Raw genomic sequence first — 21068 nt, 5'->3', positions numbered from 1 at the left:
TCGGCGCAACCGAGTTTTCTGTACAGCGTATAATCAAGGCCACCGAAAACAGATCTATCTTTCGGTGGTCTTGGTACAATGCTGTATGAGCCGCGGCCCATGAAACTTTAATCTCGGCCCGGTGGTGGCCTGGTCTGTATCGTTGCCAGACGCACGATTATGGCTAACTTTAACCTTAATTAACATAAAAACTACTGAGGCTAGAGGGCTGCAAATTTGGTATGTTTGATGATCGGAGGGTGGATGAACAACACACCAATTTGCAGCCCTCTAGCCTCAGTAGTTTTTAAGATCTGAGGGCGGACAGAAAAAGTTCGGACGGACACACAAAGCCGGCACAATAGTTTTTTTAAGAAAACTAAAAATGCACAGATCTCCATAAATCATTATGTAATTATATGCACAGCAACATAACTCGACCACATGAACACATACGTAGGTTTTAATGCCTACTCATATCGCTTTGCCTCTACATGAACTGCTAACTAAACAGGCAGACACACCTGTACAGGTAACGTGATATGAATGAAGCAATATATTGTTATTAATAAATATTTGAGTGAAGGAACATGCTATTAGAAATAAATATGTATAACCCATATACCACTCGACTTCAAAAATTCATCTAGACATTCCCGGTTTTATTCATTAAACTGTGAAAATGCCAAGGTTAATTCAATGAACTTGTCAAACGAATTGAATTACTAATATAATACAACAGCTGATGTGAGAGAGAGAGAGAGAGAGAGAGAGAGAGAGAGAGAGAGAGAGAGAGAGAGAGAGAGAGAGAGAACTGGACAAAGAGAATTTACATTACTGATACAATAGAAGAGAGAGAGAGAGAGAGAGAACTACACAAAGAGAATTTACATTACTGATACAATAGAAGAGAGAGAGAGAGAGAGAGAGAGAACTACACAAAGAGAATTTACATTACTGATACAATAGAAGAGAGAGAGAGAGAGAGAGAGAGAGAGAGAGAGAGAGAGAGAGAGAGAGAATTTACATTACTGATACGATAGAAGAGCTTGACAAAAGAGAGAGAGAGAGAAAATAATTAGACAAAGAGAATTAAGATTACCGATACAGTGGAGGAGCTTGACAAAAGAGAGAGAGAGAGAGAGAGAGAGAGAGAGAGAGCATATGATCACCATAAAAACAAACAGAAAAACACCAACAACGCAGTAAATAACGTCTTTCCCAAACAATGAAATGTCAGGAAACACAATTGCGCAAACCGCTGAAAAAAATTTTTTGTTATTTTTCTATTTTTTTTTTTTTTTTTTTTTGTCACTCGACCTGTAACCAACAGATAATACCAAGGTCGTCAAAACAAAACTTAGCATTGACTCAGAGAGAGAGAGAGAGAGAGAGAGAGAGAGAGAGAGAGAGAGAGAGAGAGAGAGAGAGAGAGAGAGAGAGACTTAACACTTTACATACAATTGCCTGGATGGAAAATATCAAACATACGGTAATTCATTTGTAAATGGCTCGTTATCTTTAACTTACTCACATATCATGACGGCTGCTGCCTTGTACTCCCCGATGAAGTAGCCTAATTGCTTACTCTAAGGTTTGAGAGAGAGAGAGAGAGAGAGAGAGAGAGAGAGAGAGAGAGAGAGAGAGAGAGAGAGAGAGAGAGAGAGAGAGGCCCTGACCTAAATGACTTCATGTCCTGTCTGTAGAAGGGTATCAGTGGCATCCTCTCACGTGATTGGCAATAATATATATATATATATATATATATATATATATATATATATATATATATATATATATATATATATATATATATATATATATATATATATATATATACATATACATATACATACATACATACATACATACATACATACATACATACATATATATACATATACATACATACATACATACATAGTCTTCTTACTGTAATCTCAGTTACGAAGAATTTTTTAATGGGCCTTTGAAATTTCACATGCATGCGTGTATGTGTGTATGTATGTGTATATATAGCCCATAGGCTATATATGTTCATAATATTAGACTGCAATAATACTTTCAACAGCTACAAAGAGGCTGATTTTCATCAAATTTACCTACTGCGCAAATGCCGTTCATTTTTACGTAAATATTATCATCCTTAATTCTTATTCCCATCTGTATTTTACCCTAATCAGCTTCTCTCGAGAATACAAGTCTTCCATTCATCATCATCATCATCATCATAATAATAATAATAATAATAATAATAATAATAATAATAATAATAATAATAATAATAATAATAATGTGATTACAGTCAACACGTATAACAGCTTTGACGACTGTAACAAAATGTTTCCCAAAAATATTCCAAAAACAAAATACCAGAGAGAGAGAGAGAGAGAGAGAGAGAGAGAGAGAGAGAGAGAGAGAGAGAGAGAGAGAGAGAGAGATTGCAAACCCCCACAGCTTCAGTGGGTAGTACACATTAACGCAACGGCACGCAAAACACATTAATTTAGACAGACTGCAAAGTACGTCAATTTTGACAAATGACATAATTTGCATGGACTGATGACTAAAATCAAAACTGTGTCACGCACTACCTTTAAAAAGAGATGTTTATCAAACATAAAATAACGACGCCTGCTAAACCTATTCTGGAACTCTGCAATTAGTTCTTTCCTTTGCAACTGACAAACTATCAACTTCACGTACCAATGTGTAAAAAAAAAAAAAAAAAATAAAAAAATACTGCGCCAAAGTGTCTGGCGCAACCGAGTTTTCTGTACTGCGTATAATGCTTGTATGACACTCTCAGCCGCGGCCCATGAAACTTTCACCCACGGCCCGGTGGTGGCGGGTGTTGTTGGCGCCTACAGCGGTGCAGGAAGCACGATCGTAGCTAACTTTAACCTGAAATAAAATAAAAACTATCGAGGCTAGAGGGCTGCAATTTGGTATGCTTGACGATTGGAGGGTGGATGATCACCATACCAATTTGCAGCCCTCTAGCCTCAGTAGTTTTTAAGATCTGAGGGCGGACAGAAAAATAAAACTGTAAGTGGGGGAATACTGGAGAGTTAACCGATGACCCTAAAACAACTCAAGGTCATAATTTTTTTTTTTATTTCCTGTGGCCATTAATTACCTAAGCAGTAAATTACTGTTACCAGTATCCTCTCGTTATAATATGATTATCGCTCTTACCATTCATACCATATTGGATAAATAAAATAAAAAAAAATCTTGATAACAAACTGACTTCTGTTAACCAACTAAGGTCCCTAGGTGGAAATGAATCGTCTGCAATCTGTATTTTTAATTGTTATATATAATTTTATCATATATATATATATATATATATATATATATATATATATATATATATATATATATATATATATATATATAGATAGATAGATAGATAGATAGATAGATAGATATAGATATAGCCTATATAAGGTATTTATATATATTACTATTATTTTCCATATAACTACTGTCATTACCATTGTATTTGTATATTCAATGTATACGCCCTTGAGCTGAAATAAAGGATATTATTATTATCATCATTATTATTATCACAACCTACATCAAAATATACAAGTAAAAAATGGCACGGGACAAGACGAACAGGTAAAGCTAAGGAACAGCAGAACAAAGTAAAAATTACATCAAACAAACAAGGAACAGCCGATTCGAATCAATCAAGACAGACACCTGAGCCGCAGAGATGTAAAAATCTAACTGAAATTATCACCGATACCAATTAACGAGAAAACGTAATATTTGATGAGGGAATTCCTACGACTCTATATTTTGCCCAAATTATTTTTTCCTAGTTTCTTTTTTTTTATTTACATGGTTGCTAATTTTCGTAGAGTCGCAGGAGAAATATAAGGCTGGATGGAGTGGAGAACTGTGGAAGTGAAAGCACAAGGAAGACTTTTCAGATATCTATACACAATTCAATATAAATTATGGGAAAATAAACAAATGACCATAAAGACGCAATAAATAACCTCACCGCGGTAAAACCCAGCCCATAATACCACGAAAGATAAAAACAAAAGTATTCGACTCGTAATAATAATAATAATAATAATAATAATAATAAAAAATCAGCAGTAAACAATAAACGTCCGCCCTTATCAGATAACAGCACTGTGTGAAATGACGATGAGGAAACGGAAGGTGTGGGAGATTGCAATTCAAGGGCGTTAAGAGAGAGAGAGAGAGAGAGAGAGAGAGAGAGAGAGAGAGAGAGAGAGAGAGAGAGAGAGAGAGAGAGAGGTTGCATTTCAAGGTCGTTAATGGAGAGAGAGAGAGAGAGAGAGAGAGAGAGAGAGAGAGAGAGAGAGAGAGAGAGAGAGAGAGAGGAGAGAAGGTCGTTAATGGAGAGAAAGATTGCATTTCAAGGTCGTTAATGGAGAGAGAGAGAGAGAGAGAGAGAGAGAGAGAGAGAGAGAGAGAGAGAGAGAGAGAGAGAGAGATTGCATTTCAAGGTCGTTAATGAAAAGACAAAGAGAGAGAGAGAGAGAGAGAGAGAGAGAGAGAGAGAGAGAGAGAGAGAGAGAGAGAGAGAGAGAGAGAGAGAGATATTACATTTCAAGGTCGTTCATGAAAAGGCAGGAAGTCGAAATATCGCCGAAAGTACGAGAGACATGATTTAAAATCTAGTTCTAACTGATACATACAATAGTTATGCACATTATGAATGCACGCAGTCATCCGTTTCACGTACATTGTACGTGTAATTATGTGTTTATCCAAACACAACAGGCAGTAGATTTTTGATAAGGAAAAATACGACAATTAGACTGTGTAAAATTGAAACATCTGACATGCAGCAATACGCAAAACTATTAAAGAACGAACGACGCATGATAAACAGGAAAACAATGCTAACAATAATCAATCTGGAACATGTTCTCATCCAATTCAACGGTCAAAATCAGAGACAAATTTAAGAGAATCATCCCACCTCCAATATCAAGAATTACATGAATATTTATAAACCAATTGCTTTCGTTACTCATTCTTGTCTTGATCAAATCGTCTTCTTAAATGTCAAGATTTATCAAAACTGTCAGTCATCTCCACCCAACAAAACTGCGACAAACAGCAGTCGAATAACAATTAAGTAAATATTACTCAATGGTTATGTCAACAAGCCCCTTAGATCAGGGACCGAGCACAGAAGAGAGAGAGAGAGAGAGAGAGAGAGAGAGAGAGAGAGAGAGAGAGAGAGAGAGAGAGAGAGAGAGAGAGAGAGAGAGAGAATTTCATTAATTCCCCTCCACGTCACTAATCGTATAAAAATATCTCGCTTGATAATCAAATTATGAATGTTCGATGACCCAGTAACTCATTTAAGATAAAATTGACGGCAAAATCCTGCCAATTTTTAATTAAAGTTGAATGAGCATCCACGACCAGTAATACTTTGTCGTTAATTATTATTATTATTATTCAGAAGATGAAATTTAATATTATTATTATTCAGTGGATCAAATTTTATTATTATTATTATTATTATTATTATTATTATTATTATTACTATTCAGATGTTGAAATTTATTATTATTATTATTATTATTATTATTATTATTACTATTCAGATGTTGAAATTTATAATTATTATTATTATTATTCAGTAGATGAAATTTATTATTATTATTATTATTATTATTATTATTATTATTATTCAGATGTTGAAATTTATTATTATTATTATTATTATTATTATTATTATTATTATTCAGTAGATGAAATTTATTATTATTATTATTATTTTTATTATTACTATTCAGATGTTGAAATTTATTATTATTATTATTATTATTCAGTAGATGAAATTTATTATTATTATTATTATTATTATTCAGAAGATGAAATTTATTATTATTATTATTATTATTATTATTGTTATTATCATTACATATTCAGAAGACGAAACCTATTATTATTATTATTATTATTATTCAGAAGACGAAACCTATTATTATTATTATTATCATTATTATTATTATTATTATTATTCAGAAGATGAACCCTATTCATATGGAACAATCCCACCAAAGGTTGCCAATGACTCCCAATTCAACCTTCTACAGAATACGACGTTCATTTGAAAAACAGTAACAGAAAGTAATAGGAACTACAGAAGGAAGGGATCGGTTATCCGAAAAGGAAAACAAATGAACAAACTAATAAGTGAAGAGATAAAAACGTAAGTAAATTACAAAATACGGGGAGAACTGCTTGACCCCTGCGGTTCAAATTGCACAACATCGCTTGGGAGAAAATTACACAACATCCTCGGGAAGACAGGCGATTGTTATGGGCTCAATGGATGTCTGAGCAGTATAAAATATATATGTAGTGGAAAAAGTGGAACAATTCCAATTATGGAACATCAATAAGGCTAACAATTGGAACTTCAATAACACTGTTCTTGTATTTCAATAATTTTTATCTATTTATTACTTTATTTTTTTCTTTTTAAATAAGTGGGATCTCTTCTTTACGTATCTTCCTTCACTTCCTATTACTACTTCTTAATGAACACCATAATATTCTTTGGAAACTTGAATTTCAAGTCGATGGCCCCTGTGGTGAGCTTGTTCCATATGAATAGGTTTCATCTTCTGAATAATAATAATAATAATAATAATAATAATAATAATAATAATAATAATAATAATAATAATAATAATAATAATAATAATAATAATAATACAGGTTTTGTTAAACAAAATGGCAGTTTCAACAGCATTTATTTTATATAGTAAACGCTCAATTCGTCTTATCAGTTGCTTTTCTTGCGCTGGAATGGTTGCAAGCAATTGACCGATATTCATATCCGGTGGTTTAGTGATGTGTGGGAGGTAGTTCTCGTGGGGTGTCGACTAGTTTCGCCCTCCTCGTTAGGGCATCATTCAGAAGGGCGAAACTAGTCGACACCCCACGAGAACTACCCCTTACACGTCACTAAACCACGGGTTATGAATATCGGTCAACTGCTTGCAACCAATCCATCGCAAGAAAAGCAACTGATAAGACGAATTAAGCGTTTATATACTATATAAGATAAATGCCGTTGAAACTGCCATTTTGTTTAACAAAACCTGTATTAAAGAAGGTCTTTTTCCTAATTTTACAAATAATAATAATAATAACGCTAGCACATAATTCAGGGCTACGTGTCCAATTCTGAATAATAACGGTCTTTCTTCAACTTGACAGACGTGTAAAACGTTTAATCCAGCGCGCCTGCGTGACCTAACCAGTGAATTTTTTGTCCAGTTAGCTGACATGGTCGAGCTGAAGGCCATCGTTCGATTAAAACACAACCGGACACACACACAAGACCTCGTCCACACACACACACACATAAAAAAAAAAAAAAAAATAAATATATATCACACCGTGATTTTTATACAATCTGTTGAAATGTCTTAATATCCAGTGAATTTGGTGTCCAGTTATATAACATGGTCGTCTGAGCCTATTCAGAGAGTGAGTAAACCATTGAGCCATGAGATGGCTCAATGGTTTACGTCAACTGTCTGTCTGTCTCTCTCTCCCCACGATTCCAATTCATTTATCACTTATATAAATTCACACAATTCAAATAACGGATAATATATATATTTCGGCCCTAAGCTGATATAAAAGAAATTTTATATATATATATATATATATATATATATATATATATATATATATATATATGGCCCTCAGCTGATATAAAAGAAATATATATATATATATATATATGTGTGTGTGTGTGAGAGAGAGAGAGAGAGAGAGAGAGAGAGAGAGAGACTCAGAGTCTCTCTCTATCTCTCTCTCTCTCTCTCTCTCTCTCTCTCTCTCTCTCTCAACATTCTTATCCCCAATTCACTCACTACAGTTGAGAGAGAGAGAGAGAGAGAACGAGAGAGAGAGAGAGAGAGAGAGAGAGAGAGCTAACGAATGAAAAGGCCTTCAGGTGGAGCTCGTATAGAACTTCAAGTGCCGCCGTATGAGCGACCAAGCGCCGCGTGCCTTGATGTGCTGATGAAGTAAAACGTTTAGATGTTTAGTCTGAATAGTCAACTGCTTCTTGAATGCAGGAGGGCCTTCGAAATCAAAGGGGTCGGAAGTAATCACGGATCATAATTCCTTTTTTTTTTTAAAGGTCAGGTATGCTGGTATTGGTCGACCGTTCCTTTTGGTCAAATAACTACTTTACAAGGGTGTAACCATCAACTGTGTGTATGTGTGTGTAGATGTATGTGTGTACACACACACACACATATATATATATATATATATATATATATATATATATATATATATATATATAAATATATATATATATATATATAAATATATATATATATATATATATATATATATATATATATATATATATATATATATATATATATATAGTAATGGATATAATCATATATAAACAGAAATAAATATCAAAACTCACATCGGCACCGAACCCAGGTCCCTCAATTGAAAAGCAATTGTCACTTGTGTATATGGTCCATATATATATATATATATAATTGAAAGACCGGCGTTTGATTCATACATGAGTTAGAAATTTGAATAATGGCCCACAATCATATATTATGAACAGAAATTAATTTTATCAAAACTCACATCGGCAAATTTGAATGAACACAATATCCCGCAACATGAAAAGCAAAAATAATAATATGTAATAATAAGCTGGTAATAATAATTGCCTTTCAACCCCAAAAGACCGTGCGTTTGATTCCGACGCGAGTTAGAAACTGGTTATATTAAATGACATATATATTATGAGTCAGTAATTATTTTTACTCAAACTACCCCAAATTTGAATGAACACAATATCTAACGCGACATTAAAAGCAAAAATAATAATATTAATAATAATAATAATAATAATAATAATAATAATATAGGTGGTAGACCTTTCAAACGTAGTGCTGAATGTTCTTTATGCATCAATAATAGTAATAAAAATAATAATAATAATGTATTGGGCAAATAATAATAATAATAATAATAATAATAATAATAATAATAATCAATCAGTCACTCAGAAAACAATACGTGCTTCTTGTCACCTCCACTCCCCACCCGCCTCCACACTCGACACAAGAGCCGCCCCCCCCCACCCCCGCCCCCAACATCTCCTTACCTCCTCGTATTTCCTATGGTTTCACCTTCACTTCCTCTTCCTTCACTTTCAAAAGCCCTCCTCTCTCTTTCCTTCGTTATTATCGATCGACTGATTTTTGTGTGTTTTATTTTTCTTGCGTTCCATTTCAGAGGCAGCGCTTTCATCCATATTACAGGGGCAGGTGCGTTTCTGAATATTTCTCAGGTTTTAATCTATATTTATAAGGTAAACACATTCGCGGTTTGTCGGCTGAGAGAGAGAGAGAGAGAGAATAAACTGGCCGCGCACTGAACAAAATTATACAACACATTAATCGATTCTGGCATGATTAGTATATATTTTCCCTTTGCGGGCTGTGGCAGAGAACGGCAAGAAATCATCCACCATACAAGAGTAAAATTACACCCAATAAATTTCCTTCATGGTAAATGGCCCAGCAAAACACAAATAAATTTACTTACTTGTCGAGTTCAGGATTGTGAGATGACCACTCGTCCAGCAGTTTAATAGTTACGGATAATTATAGTAAAAGCAAAAAACCTTCCCAAAACTGGTACGTTTTCCCATAAATATGAATGGGGAAATATAAAATTAAATATTCTCAGTCACACGAGGCAATTACCTTGAACAGCAAGATTAAATGTTAATGATAAACAATCCTCAACAACTAAACCATAACTTGAAAATGACTCAACAAACTTTAACTAAACCATAACTTGAAAACGACTCAACAAACTTTAACTAAACCCTATCTTGAAAATTAATTAACAAAACTTGAAATAAACCATAACTTGAAAATGAATCAAACTTTAATTAAACTATAACAATCAAACTTTAACTAAACCATCACTTGAAAATAAAAATTAATCAACAAACTTTAACTAAACCATAGCTTAAAAATTAATTAACAAGCTTGAAACAAACCATAACTTGAAGATGAATAAAACTTGAAATAAACCATAACTTGAAAATGAATCAAACTATAATTAAACCATAACAATCAAACTTTAACTAAACTGTAACTTGAAAATGAATCAACAAACTTTAACAAAACCATAAACTGAAAATGAATCAACAAAACTTTAACTAAACCATAAATTGAAAATGAATGAACAAACTTTAACTATACCATAGCTTAAAAATTAATTAACACTTGAAATATACCATAACTTGAAAATGAATCAAACTTTAACTAAACCATAACTTGAAAATGAACCTATTTTAACTGCCCTAAACCATAACTTGAAAATTTATTAAACTTTAACTAAACCATAACAATCAAACTTTAACTACACCATAACTTGAAAATTAATGAAACTCTAACTAAACCATAATAATCAAACTTTAACTAGACCTTAACTTGAAACTTAATCAAACTTTAACTAAACCATAACAATCAAACTTTAACTAGACATTAACTTGAAAGCTAACCAAACTTTAACTATACTGTACATTAACTTGAAAATGAATCAAACGCTAACTAAACCATAACTTGAAAATGCATCTAACTTTAACTAAACCACAACAATCAAACATTAACTAGACATTAACAATCATACACTAACCAGACATTAATTAGAAAACCAATCAAACTTTAACTAAACTATAACCTGAAACTGAATCACACTTTAACTAAACCATAACAATCAAACTTTAACCAGACATTAACTTGAAACTGAATCAAACTTTAAACATACATTAACTTAAAAATGAATTAAACTTTAACTAAACCACAACTTGAGCATGAATCCCACATCAATAAAATACACAGATCGGAACTAACCAGAGCATCTGGTACGTAAGAACTTCGCCTTCACCTCCTTGAATGCCAATCATGTGTGACTGTAACGATGATATACTCCAATTCACAAAAGAGAACCAAGGACTTTTCCTCTTTCCTATCAAATAGTTTGAAGTCTGAATGATTAATGATCCGTATCTGATGCAATTTTGTTCATCGTATATTTTCAGTAAAGGAAAGTTAAACGTGTAGTGTTACGAGGCCGGAAAATAAACGTACAGTATCAAAGTTAGAGATACTGTACCTGTATTCTGAATATATGACAAAAAGGGAAAGGAAAATTATTACATAGAGAAGACTTGACAGAGGGCACAGGACTTCACAAAGAAAATGGCGTTGATGAAACTTAACCCAGAGGATAGTGGAGAACATTCATTGTCCATCTAATCAAGCAAAAGAAAGCCTTAGGTAAAAACCACATCTCTGCAATATATTTTCACCAAAAGATTCTTTTTATTGTGAAAAGTTACTCTTAACTACTGCAGGTATTCCTCAGAAATGTATATTGTATTCATCTTAGTGACTTACATACTTAATCATGCCAGGTAAATATTACACGTACTCTCAAGTAATTTCTACTGCTATCCATCATTCTGTAAGACTGCCTCCCCGATGCATGAAATGCTATACGGAATGGACACTAAAACCAACACTGTTGCACCACTAAAAGCAGAACAACCCATGCATAATACCGCACAATAAGTCCACATAAGAGTGAATCTCAACCTTGATTTTATTTCCCCCTTAACTATAAACAGAAAACTTATGCCATGAATATCAAGCACAGATCTTGTAAGTCCCACTATATCTGAAAGCCAAGCAGGTAAAAATACAAAGAAACATGAGCTGAATAAACATACAGAATTTAACAGAAACAAAAGTGCAATCATGCTTGCTGTCCAAGCACATAACTTGATTCACTGTTTGCTTTCTGCCCCGCAATGGTTAAAAATAGCTGACTATAACGTGCAACCTTGCAAGCCCCAAACGTCAAGGGAATACTGATCACAGAAATCAAACAAACGAATGGCAAGCTCATAATACAGTATTATCATTTGTAGTAATATGCTGATGGGTAATTAGAAAGTCTGATTGCCAAGTGATGACTGCTAAGAATGTTTAAAACTCAAGTGAGAGATATGGAAAACTTATTAGTTACTAATCAAGAATCATTTTTATTATAATTTTTGCTGGAAGGCTTAAAAAAAATACAACCCCTGAGAAATGCAATTAATATTGTAGCATATTTCCATGGATCCAAATGATCACGCATTATCAGTGATATAATCAGATATTATACAATCTTCTTCTTCTTCTTCGTTTAACGTGCTTTTCCCCACTTTTTTTACAATAATACATGGTATATAAAGAACACTGGGACAGTGTAATACAACTTACAACCCTAATCACGGTATCGAAGTGTCAAAGTGCTGCAATTCCATTTACAATAATTATGACTTTCAACAGTTAAATAATATTTTACTGGTAACAATTCACAGTTGTAAGCCCCAAAATTCATAAGATACCGCAATGAAGTGATCACATTAGTATCTGATAATCACTGGCACTGAAATTACACTTATCACTTGGCACTGAAGTTACACTTATCACTTAACACAGCTGATAAGAGGGCCACGCTCAAGAATTAATCTTGTAAAACTGTGTGAAGATTTATCCGCAAAAGCACAGGTTTTTACCCCAAAAGCTCAGAAGTAAAAATAAATTAAAAAGACAATGATGCAACAATGAATAATCCTCTCACGCATTTCTTGCCACCAGCCGGAGTGACAGTTCCCATAATGATATAAGGTTAGACTGACACTTTCAAGTGCCTGTTATCATATGACATAATAACCTTATACAAGTGCTCTTATCTCACTGGTTACAAACCTAAACACTGACACACTCTTGGTCAGTCACTGACTGATAAACCTGTGTATTAGGTATTCTAACTGGAAGGTGACGATATTCCTTGAAACTGACTGAGAAAGTATTCAGTATCGTATCAAAGAGAACTGAAATAAAGACCAGCCAAGCTAATTGTCAGGTCCTTCAGGAAATTGGCTAATTTTGCTGCTAAAGACATGGGAATAAAGTCATTCTTCAGCTTATTCTTACTAAAACAAAGACTAGCTCGAAATTCTTCACTGCCAAGCTTCTTGTGATGCTAGGCAAGGAAAAATCTACTAAATATGCATTGAAGTCACAAACTGTGGGACGAAATAGATAGCCAGAAAATGGAATCCAGAAAATGGAAGCCAGAATTGTGAACTTCCATCTAAAAAGCCTACAGTTCGTAAACTGGGACCAAGTCCGTATCATACAGATGGACCCCTGTGAAAATTCTGATCTTTAGCTCTCTGTAGCCTTATCCAATGCAGGTAACCCAGTGTCTTGCAGACATGACACTACGTCCTTCAGCCTTGAGTGATAAGGTTGTGACTGATATGGGACTCCAAATTAGTAGCCCTGTAGAAAAGGTGGTTTTGAAAGATACCGTACAGATTGGGAAACAAGGAAATCAGTTAATTCACATGAGGATTACACATCAGCAACCAACCATAATGAAGATACCTCATTCAAGCCCATCCTTTTGTTCATGTATAGGTTCTTACAAAATAGTAATGACTTTTAGTTGGAGTTAGAATTCAGAGGAAAAATGTCCATAGCTTACTTAACTTCCCATCTGCAGTTTGTTCCTCATGTATGGGCCTTAAGGCTTGCAATCATAAAAGCATTATGTTAATGAGGTTCACTTTGAAAACCTTCATTGGCAAACTTCCTTTTGCTGTTCGAGCAGCTGATGAATTTCCGTAAACACCCAAATCTGACGCCTCAACACCAGTTTGTCATAACATGTTTTAAACTTTCTACGAAGGTGATTCTATGATTTACATGGTTTTGAGAAAGATTTCAGGAAGGGACAGCACTGTCATTGAAAGGCTCTCAGTGATTCCTTCCTGTGTTTACAATATCCTTCTCTGCTGAAGACATCCTTGCAAAATCTTGAGTGGGGGAATGCCAACTGTCAACTTAAAAGACAATATGCACTCTTCAATTGTTAGTATCTCAAAAAAGGCCCAGCTACTGGTCATCTTACAAAGCATTTTGGTTTTACTATACCCAATTACAAGCATTCTTGTCAGATAACATCACCAACAAGCTATTCTTTCAATGTTTACTTTCTCCAACCACTAGCTTTGATTAACCAATCAAAGAAATTCCTTACCTAACCCTTAATAAAAAAAAAACCTTGTCCAATAATTGACATAAACAACTATCTAAACAACTGTAGACTCATTAATTCATCAATTCTGTTGTTTCCCTTTTGTCATTCTTCAACATATTCTAAGCATGTCCTCCATTTCTGTCACTACTGACTAACTCTTACCAACCCTCTTCTAAAAAACACAATTGTTTTGTACTTCTTGACATATCACATTCAATTATCCCAATTCTACCTTCCCCTAATTATCAATGATCAAGTCATTCAGCTTTTTTAAAAGTCTCACAGTCTAGTCAACTCTGGTCTGCCTCTATAAAAAAAAAAATACTGTTTAAATCTCTTTAGCAGTCAGAGTAACATACTTAATTAAGAAGTAACTTATTTGCCTTCAATCTTGATAGTCTTCTAGATCCAAATCCTTCAACTTATACAAGTATTGTGCAGTAGTGAAATTTTAAATTTCTGATGACTTAAATGTCCACATTTCTCTTATGTTTACTTGTGAGTACAGTTTATGTACTGTAATTCTGAGGCAATGGAAGAAACGAGTGAAGCACCAAGAAAGTGCTGACTAGGTGGAGAAGATAGGTACTGTATTGAAGCAGAAGGATCTTGACTTCCAGGAAGTAGGAAAAGTGAATTCTTGTTTTTCAAAATACAGTAGAGCTACTACATTATGGCAGATATTTTCTTATTTACCTACGCTGCATATACTATGCATTATAACTATGGATATAACAGATAAGCACCATAATCCTATATAGTCTACAAAGGGTAAAATAACCTAAGGCATTACAAGTTCTTAAACAGGTGAAAGACGACAAACCCGTAAATGCATAATAAACTGAAATACAGTATGGCTTCCCTTGAAAGTACTGTACTTAGTGCTACAAATATTTAAATACCCTCTGGAAGGATAGAAAACATATAAGGGCAAGATTCCACACAAAAACAATATTTAATTAACCACACACAGGTAATCTACTGAACCGGAACTATAGGAATGGAGTCAACTACCTACAAATTTTGCCATTAAGGTTGTTCAAATCAAGGCAAAAAGGACCAAATGCAGCAGCTGTTTATCTCCACAGGAAAAACAACCTAAAGTAAGCAATTTACTGATTAAAACTCAATATTATAAGTATTCTATGGCAGAATTTCAACATAAAATGTGAATACATAAATTTTCTATAGTTCCTTAAAGAGAAATTTACCTGCGTGACAGAACAAGCAATGTCACAGGAACAAGTAGAAGGTAGTCATATGCTAGTGTAGTCATTTTTTTCTTTTTTATCCAACATCAATGAAAGTACCTTGCAGAATCACCATACTTTTTCATGTAGCCTATACATATTTGCATTGACATTCAGAGAAAAATACCAAATATTCTATACTACTTGTCGAATTATATCATAATGCTCCTGATAATCTTATGATCTTTCACAGGGCATACATATTCAAATTCCCCATTTACCACTTCTCTAATATACATTTTTTTCCAACATACTAGTCATGATAATGTAGAACACTGACATTCATGATCAGTATTTACAGTAATTCTTCTTTACCTCCAAATCATAACTACAGGGTACTTAAATTAACCTTACATTCAATATCCAAGCTTCAATGTCTCATTCAGTTAATACACTTAACATAATTTGATGAATGCCTTTTCATTTCACTGTTCCAATTACTGTGCTACAAATTCTATTGTCATTTTTTGGTCTAAAATTCAACCGACACCTATTAAAAAGAAAATTGCAACAATAATATATCTGAAACAATCATTTTTTCCTACCGAAACCAACTAATCTGACATATCAGAGAGAACAATGTTCTACTGAATGATGAGGGGAAGCAGAGTATTAAGAGATACATTAGAGCCCTAATGAACTTTACATGAATTACATACCTAAACATTTCAAATATAATGTAGAGGCAATCAAAACCATGATGTAATAAACATTAGTCTATTACAACTTCCCCAAAATACTGACTAAACAAGGTCATTAGATGGCCATTGTACCCTACATCATGGTTATCAGCAACTACTACTTTGCATGGCAACATAGGGTATTCTAATTCAGATTCTGTCCGCTCACCATCAAGTCTATCGTTATTTTTTAAGTATACCTAAAGAATTTCCATGCTACCACATGAGAGCTCACACTAATTAACTTGGGCTATCTAAATGCTTGTATTTTTAAACAGGTAAAGAAAATCTGGCTAGAATCCAGCTTATGAACAGCTTATCAAATTAGTATAACAGGATTAAATCAGGATTATACAACCACATCTATACAGCCTATATATCAACCACAAAACGAGCCATAACGTTACTGAATTGAACACAAAATTTCCACAGGGGAAAAAGACCATAAATTTATGCATATAACAAAAACAAACAAATTCACAGCAAATATGGCCTAACCTAAAACATGGCAAACACTTAACTGTCTAGTGCCACCAGGGGGCTGAATGTTAAAAACAGATTCTGATATCCCAATGTTTCACAACAACATAGCTTATATCAGCTGCAAGATTAAATCTATCCTTGAGATCTTTGCAAGGCTGAACACACTGTTAATCACACCGCTCACTCAATGAACAAAATTTATTTACCAGTGCTAAAGCTTAATAATTATACCCACAAAGAATCCAGCAGTAATTACCGACACACATTTGAACAAAGTAGTTTTGCTCACTCCCAGGCAAGACCTGGTACGAGAGGGGGGGAGGGTCTACAATGGTGATGCAACTGTCTCATGCGATCACGTAAGCTGTGCACAAAAACCTCCAAGCTATGGACACTCGCAGTAAGTATATTTTTGTAAGTTAGTGTAACCTATAGCCTAACTTGGTTATACCTGGCATTGCTTCGTAGGTTAAGCGATAATTTGGCCCTGTATTTTGGCTGTAAAGTGTCAAATCCTTTCATTTCAAGCTATGATTTTGAATGTCAAACATACAAAAAAAAAAAAAAATCTAAAAACACAATACTCAACTGCAAAAATAAAAATACCAAACACCACAAAACAAGATTAGAAAGGAACACCACCAAAATTAGACTAAACAAGACTGATAAGGTCGACACTAACCGTAAGTAAAAGATAGCGTATGTCAACATAGGTACTGAATATTTCCTGGCATTTTGGTCTAAAGTTCATTTTTAATCTCAGGCTATAGGCCAGTAGGCCACGTTTACCAATTTCACAGCATGTTTTCAAGTCTATTAATACCAGTAAGTTTCTGATGACAATTAACAAAATAAATTCACAATTCACAGCCCATATACTTTATTCCCAAATTGCAGAACAGTGCAATTTTATTGTACAGCAACAAATATCCAATCAACTGTTGCAATATAACTTAGTTGCAAAACGTGAACTATTTATTTTTCTTTCCCGCTGGCATTTGTGTGACAAAATTAATCTGGAATGTGTCATGAATAAAATATATATAAAGCTTCCCTATACTGCATGTATAAGAAACTAGTAAATGGGCTACTGTTGTTTTTAAGCAATTTACAATTCATAGCAGGCTAGTGCATATCCACATTGTAATTATTGTAATTAATTGTAAAGTGGTTAAATTTTGAAATTAAATTCGCAAGCAATGCCAGGCTAATTGGCTTGTCGTAGCCCATTACAATTATTGTTCAAAATAACCCAACCCTGATTAGCCTTTTTCTAATGGAGAAAAATTAACGCATTCCGTATATTAATTTGTTCTTCGAAAGCTTTTAACCATACAGGGTATGTGACCCACAGCTTAACACAAGTAGCCCATATGGTGTACCCTGAATAATAATAATAATAATAATAATAATAATAATAATAATAATAATAATAATAATAATAAGCCCAGTTGTCTAATTCTACGTCAAACTACACCAGTCCAGCCTAACCTCGTCTTGGGCTAGCCTAGCGTAGACTCCAAAACGCAATCGATCAGCTGTACGGACTCATGAACAAAATTTCTACATCCAGATCACTCAATTCCAGTAAACAGCTGAATTTAAAGAGGGGAAATTTATCTCCGGATATAAACAAGACAAGTGACCAGCGAATTGCTTTCAAAAGCTAGCTTATGGTAAGGAAAGCTCCCCTTCTGAGAAGGGAATAAACAGCCTCGGGAGCCTTATTTCGAATACTCACCCTCATTTCCGAACAGGCTCCACAATTTCGCGATGAGAATTCCCATTCTGGCGACTCGGAATTGCGGCGGTAAAGAAAAGAATGCAGTCGAAAAATATGGTAAATATCAGCACGAAACGTTGCACACCCTCACCTCACGACTTACAGTAAGAAACTGAGTGACGAAACTTAAACAGCTGGAACCGTTCCCTACGACGACAACTCACGAATGTCTTCGTTTTAGTAGACTGCCATAAATCACGTCGTGGAAACATCACTGCAATTGAATATCAGTTTTGGAAATTAAATTACACAACCGCTAATATTCTACCTATGCATAGCCTTAAATAACCGATTTATCAAATCTTTTCCCAACTCGAACTTATTCTCGAAATAGTCTAATTTCGCAGAACGAGCCCAGATGGGGGGGGGAAAGACTATTGACGTCATCCATGACGTCACTCTTAGAAACAAAACCATCATATTGGTTGGTGTGAGCTATGGCGTCACGGAAACCTTCAGCGTCCGCCATCAATTTAATAGATCATTGTACACGATCTCATTGAAGGAGAGATTAACGATGACCATGTGCGTGAACTTTGATATTGTTATTTGAAGGCTAAGTAGCAAACTTAACGCGCGATCGTATCCTGGATTATAAAGTTGACATGTACGGGTTCGTCAACAGCGACAGACGACTTTGTAAAGTTATACACTATCTCCTCAGCTCAAAGAACAAGAACCGGTGCTGGCAGAAGGCCAGCCTAATCTAACAACAACAAACTGGTGACTCAGACATGAGTCACGTCTCTTGACAGCCATTACGGCCATAGCAGCAATCTTGATTAACCGTCTATACTTGCCAGCTCCCAAATTGCATATACCCATGACATTTTCATAATAGATTTAGTACCAGCGGGTCTCTGGTACCGTATAAAAACAGCGATAAGCATTTAGGGTTAGATATCTATCAGCACTAGGGACTTGTGGAAAAACCATAAACTTGAGACTAGACTATGGCTTTCACGTCTTTAAAATATTACTGTAGGCTGGTCAGAGTTAAGAGGTCAACACTAGACCCCAGTCTCTCTTCACAACTTACAATCCTTTAAGAATTCTAAAGCATGTGACTCTTAATTCTGATTAAGATTCTTAAAAACTACTCCGTTATTTGTGAATGATTTTGACATCAAAATACATTTTTGTGATTCTTTAACGCGTTATGATTCTCAAATCTTACTTAACTCTTACATAACCCTATAATCTGACAATAGTCTCAAATGTTCCTCGAATCTTTAATGATCCTGATAGATTCTTGATTCTTAGTTGATTCTTAAATGATCCTCAGATCTTATTCAACATTTATATGATTCTATACCGTTATTCTTAAATTATTTTAAAGTCAAATAGACTCCTTAGCACTAAATTATTTTTATATGACTTTTAAATCATGAATGATTCCTATATGATTCTTTCCCCAAGATTTTCGCACTAATCTTGTATAATTCTTTACTCTTTAATTATCTTAAATAATTTTTATGTGTATTTATAAACCGGACTTGAATTATTTAAACGACTGGTGCCCTGAACATTCAGATTTTGTTATATATATACGTATAGGCTATATATAAACCTTCTGATTCATAAAAATTTTTTGGGGTGAAGCAGCTAGCCCCATGTCCATCTCTACTCTGGCTGCAACCTTCTTCTTTTAACATGCTTGTTTTCCCATTTGTATGGGGTAAGCACAATGTCTTCTTTTGAAGGACTTTAATTTGGCTTTGGGGTAGACTGTAGTCTCGTTCGGCTGCCCCGCCTGTCATCGCTTAGACCCCAGTAGCATATGTACATGTATTGTAACAGTCACCAGCGCCCTTTCTCCCAGCAGCGAGGAGTCATTGCGCGGTTAGGTCAACAGCCGAGGCGTGTGAGGTGTCTGTTATGTTTTAGAAGATGTTGGAGTGGCTATGTTTGTGTGTGTATTAGTCTGTAACACCCATTTGCTTTAAGCAAACCAAACCTATCTGTTGATTACATACATAATCCTGAGGTGTCTACACGGATAGCAAAGTGTCCTCCTCTCTGACCGGTCGCTGCGGATTTGAACCCGCGACACAGACCTCTCAGAATTCAGAGCTGCTGCTCTAACTGACCTGGCTATCGAGGCTCGTCTATACTGGCTGCAACCCACTATAATCAAATAACCACTAGGTACTTATTCAGTGTTCAAGTCAACAGGGACACAATTTTCATTATTATTATTATTATTATTATTATTATTATTATTATTATTATTATTATTATTACCTAAAAAATAATGGTAGGCTATCATAAGAGAGGGTCGAAAGGTGTAAAAGGCGTAGGAAACCTGGAAAAGACTAATTACTTATAAAAGAGCCAGTAGTGAGAGAGGCTAAACCCCAGTTGGATGACGGCAAGTCTAAAAGTGAAGTTTGTGAGTCTATTACTCACAGAAAAAACAAGAATACTTTTCATTCTATTATACAGAGAATATTAACACTTCAGTTGAGGCACGGTTCGTATCGTCAGTCAGTTTACTCATTCTTTTATTACGAAGGGCACCATCAAAATTACTCAGAAAATCAAAATTTCCAATTTTTTTCATCCTTAACATTCTTTCTTAAAACCTACAAAATTCATAACTGTGGGGATGGGAGCGTCATAATCAGCTACGTAAAGTTACAATTTTAACAAAATCCTGTTACTTTATTTATGAAGTTAATGATCCACCTGGGAACG

At 34.4% G+C, this 21068-nt stretch overlaps 1 protein-coding gene across 5 annotated transcripts in view; it reads right to left on the bottom strand.

Moving 5' to 3' along the window:
- The window catches only part of Arl5 (ADP-ribosylation factor-like 5), a 64591-nt gene extending 45517 nt beyond the window's left edge, over window positions 1–19074 (bottom strand). Inside the window, exon 1 of one of the 5 annotated variants that reach the window (XM_067128124.1) lies at window positions 18330–19074. In XM_067128124.1, coding sequence (XP_066984225.1) covers window positions 18330–18375 — 46 coding nt within the window. In that variant the 5' untranslated portion in view covers window positions 18376–19074. The remainder of the gene's footprint in view (window positions 1–18329) is intronic. The other 4 variants (XM_067128122.1, XM_067128126.1, XM_067128125.1 and 1 more) reach the window with 4 other exon arrangements.
- Window positions 19075–21068: the final 1994 nt, after the last annotated feature.

The sequence above is a fragment of the Macrobrachium rosenbergii genome, chromosome 26, assembly GCF_040412425.1.
Source record: "Macrobrachium rosenbergii isolate ZJJX-2024 chromosome 26, ASM4041242v1, whole genome shotgun sequence".
In the NCBI taxonomy this organism is placed as follows: Eukaryota; Metazoa; Arthropoda; class Malacostraca; order Decapoda; family Palaemonidae; genus Macrobrachium; species Macrobrachium rosenbergii.
Note: the sequence above shows the minus strand (reverse complement) of the source record. Positions and strands in the feature narration are given on the sequence as shown.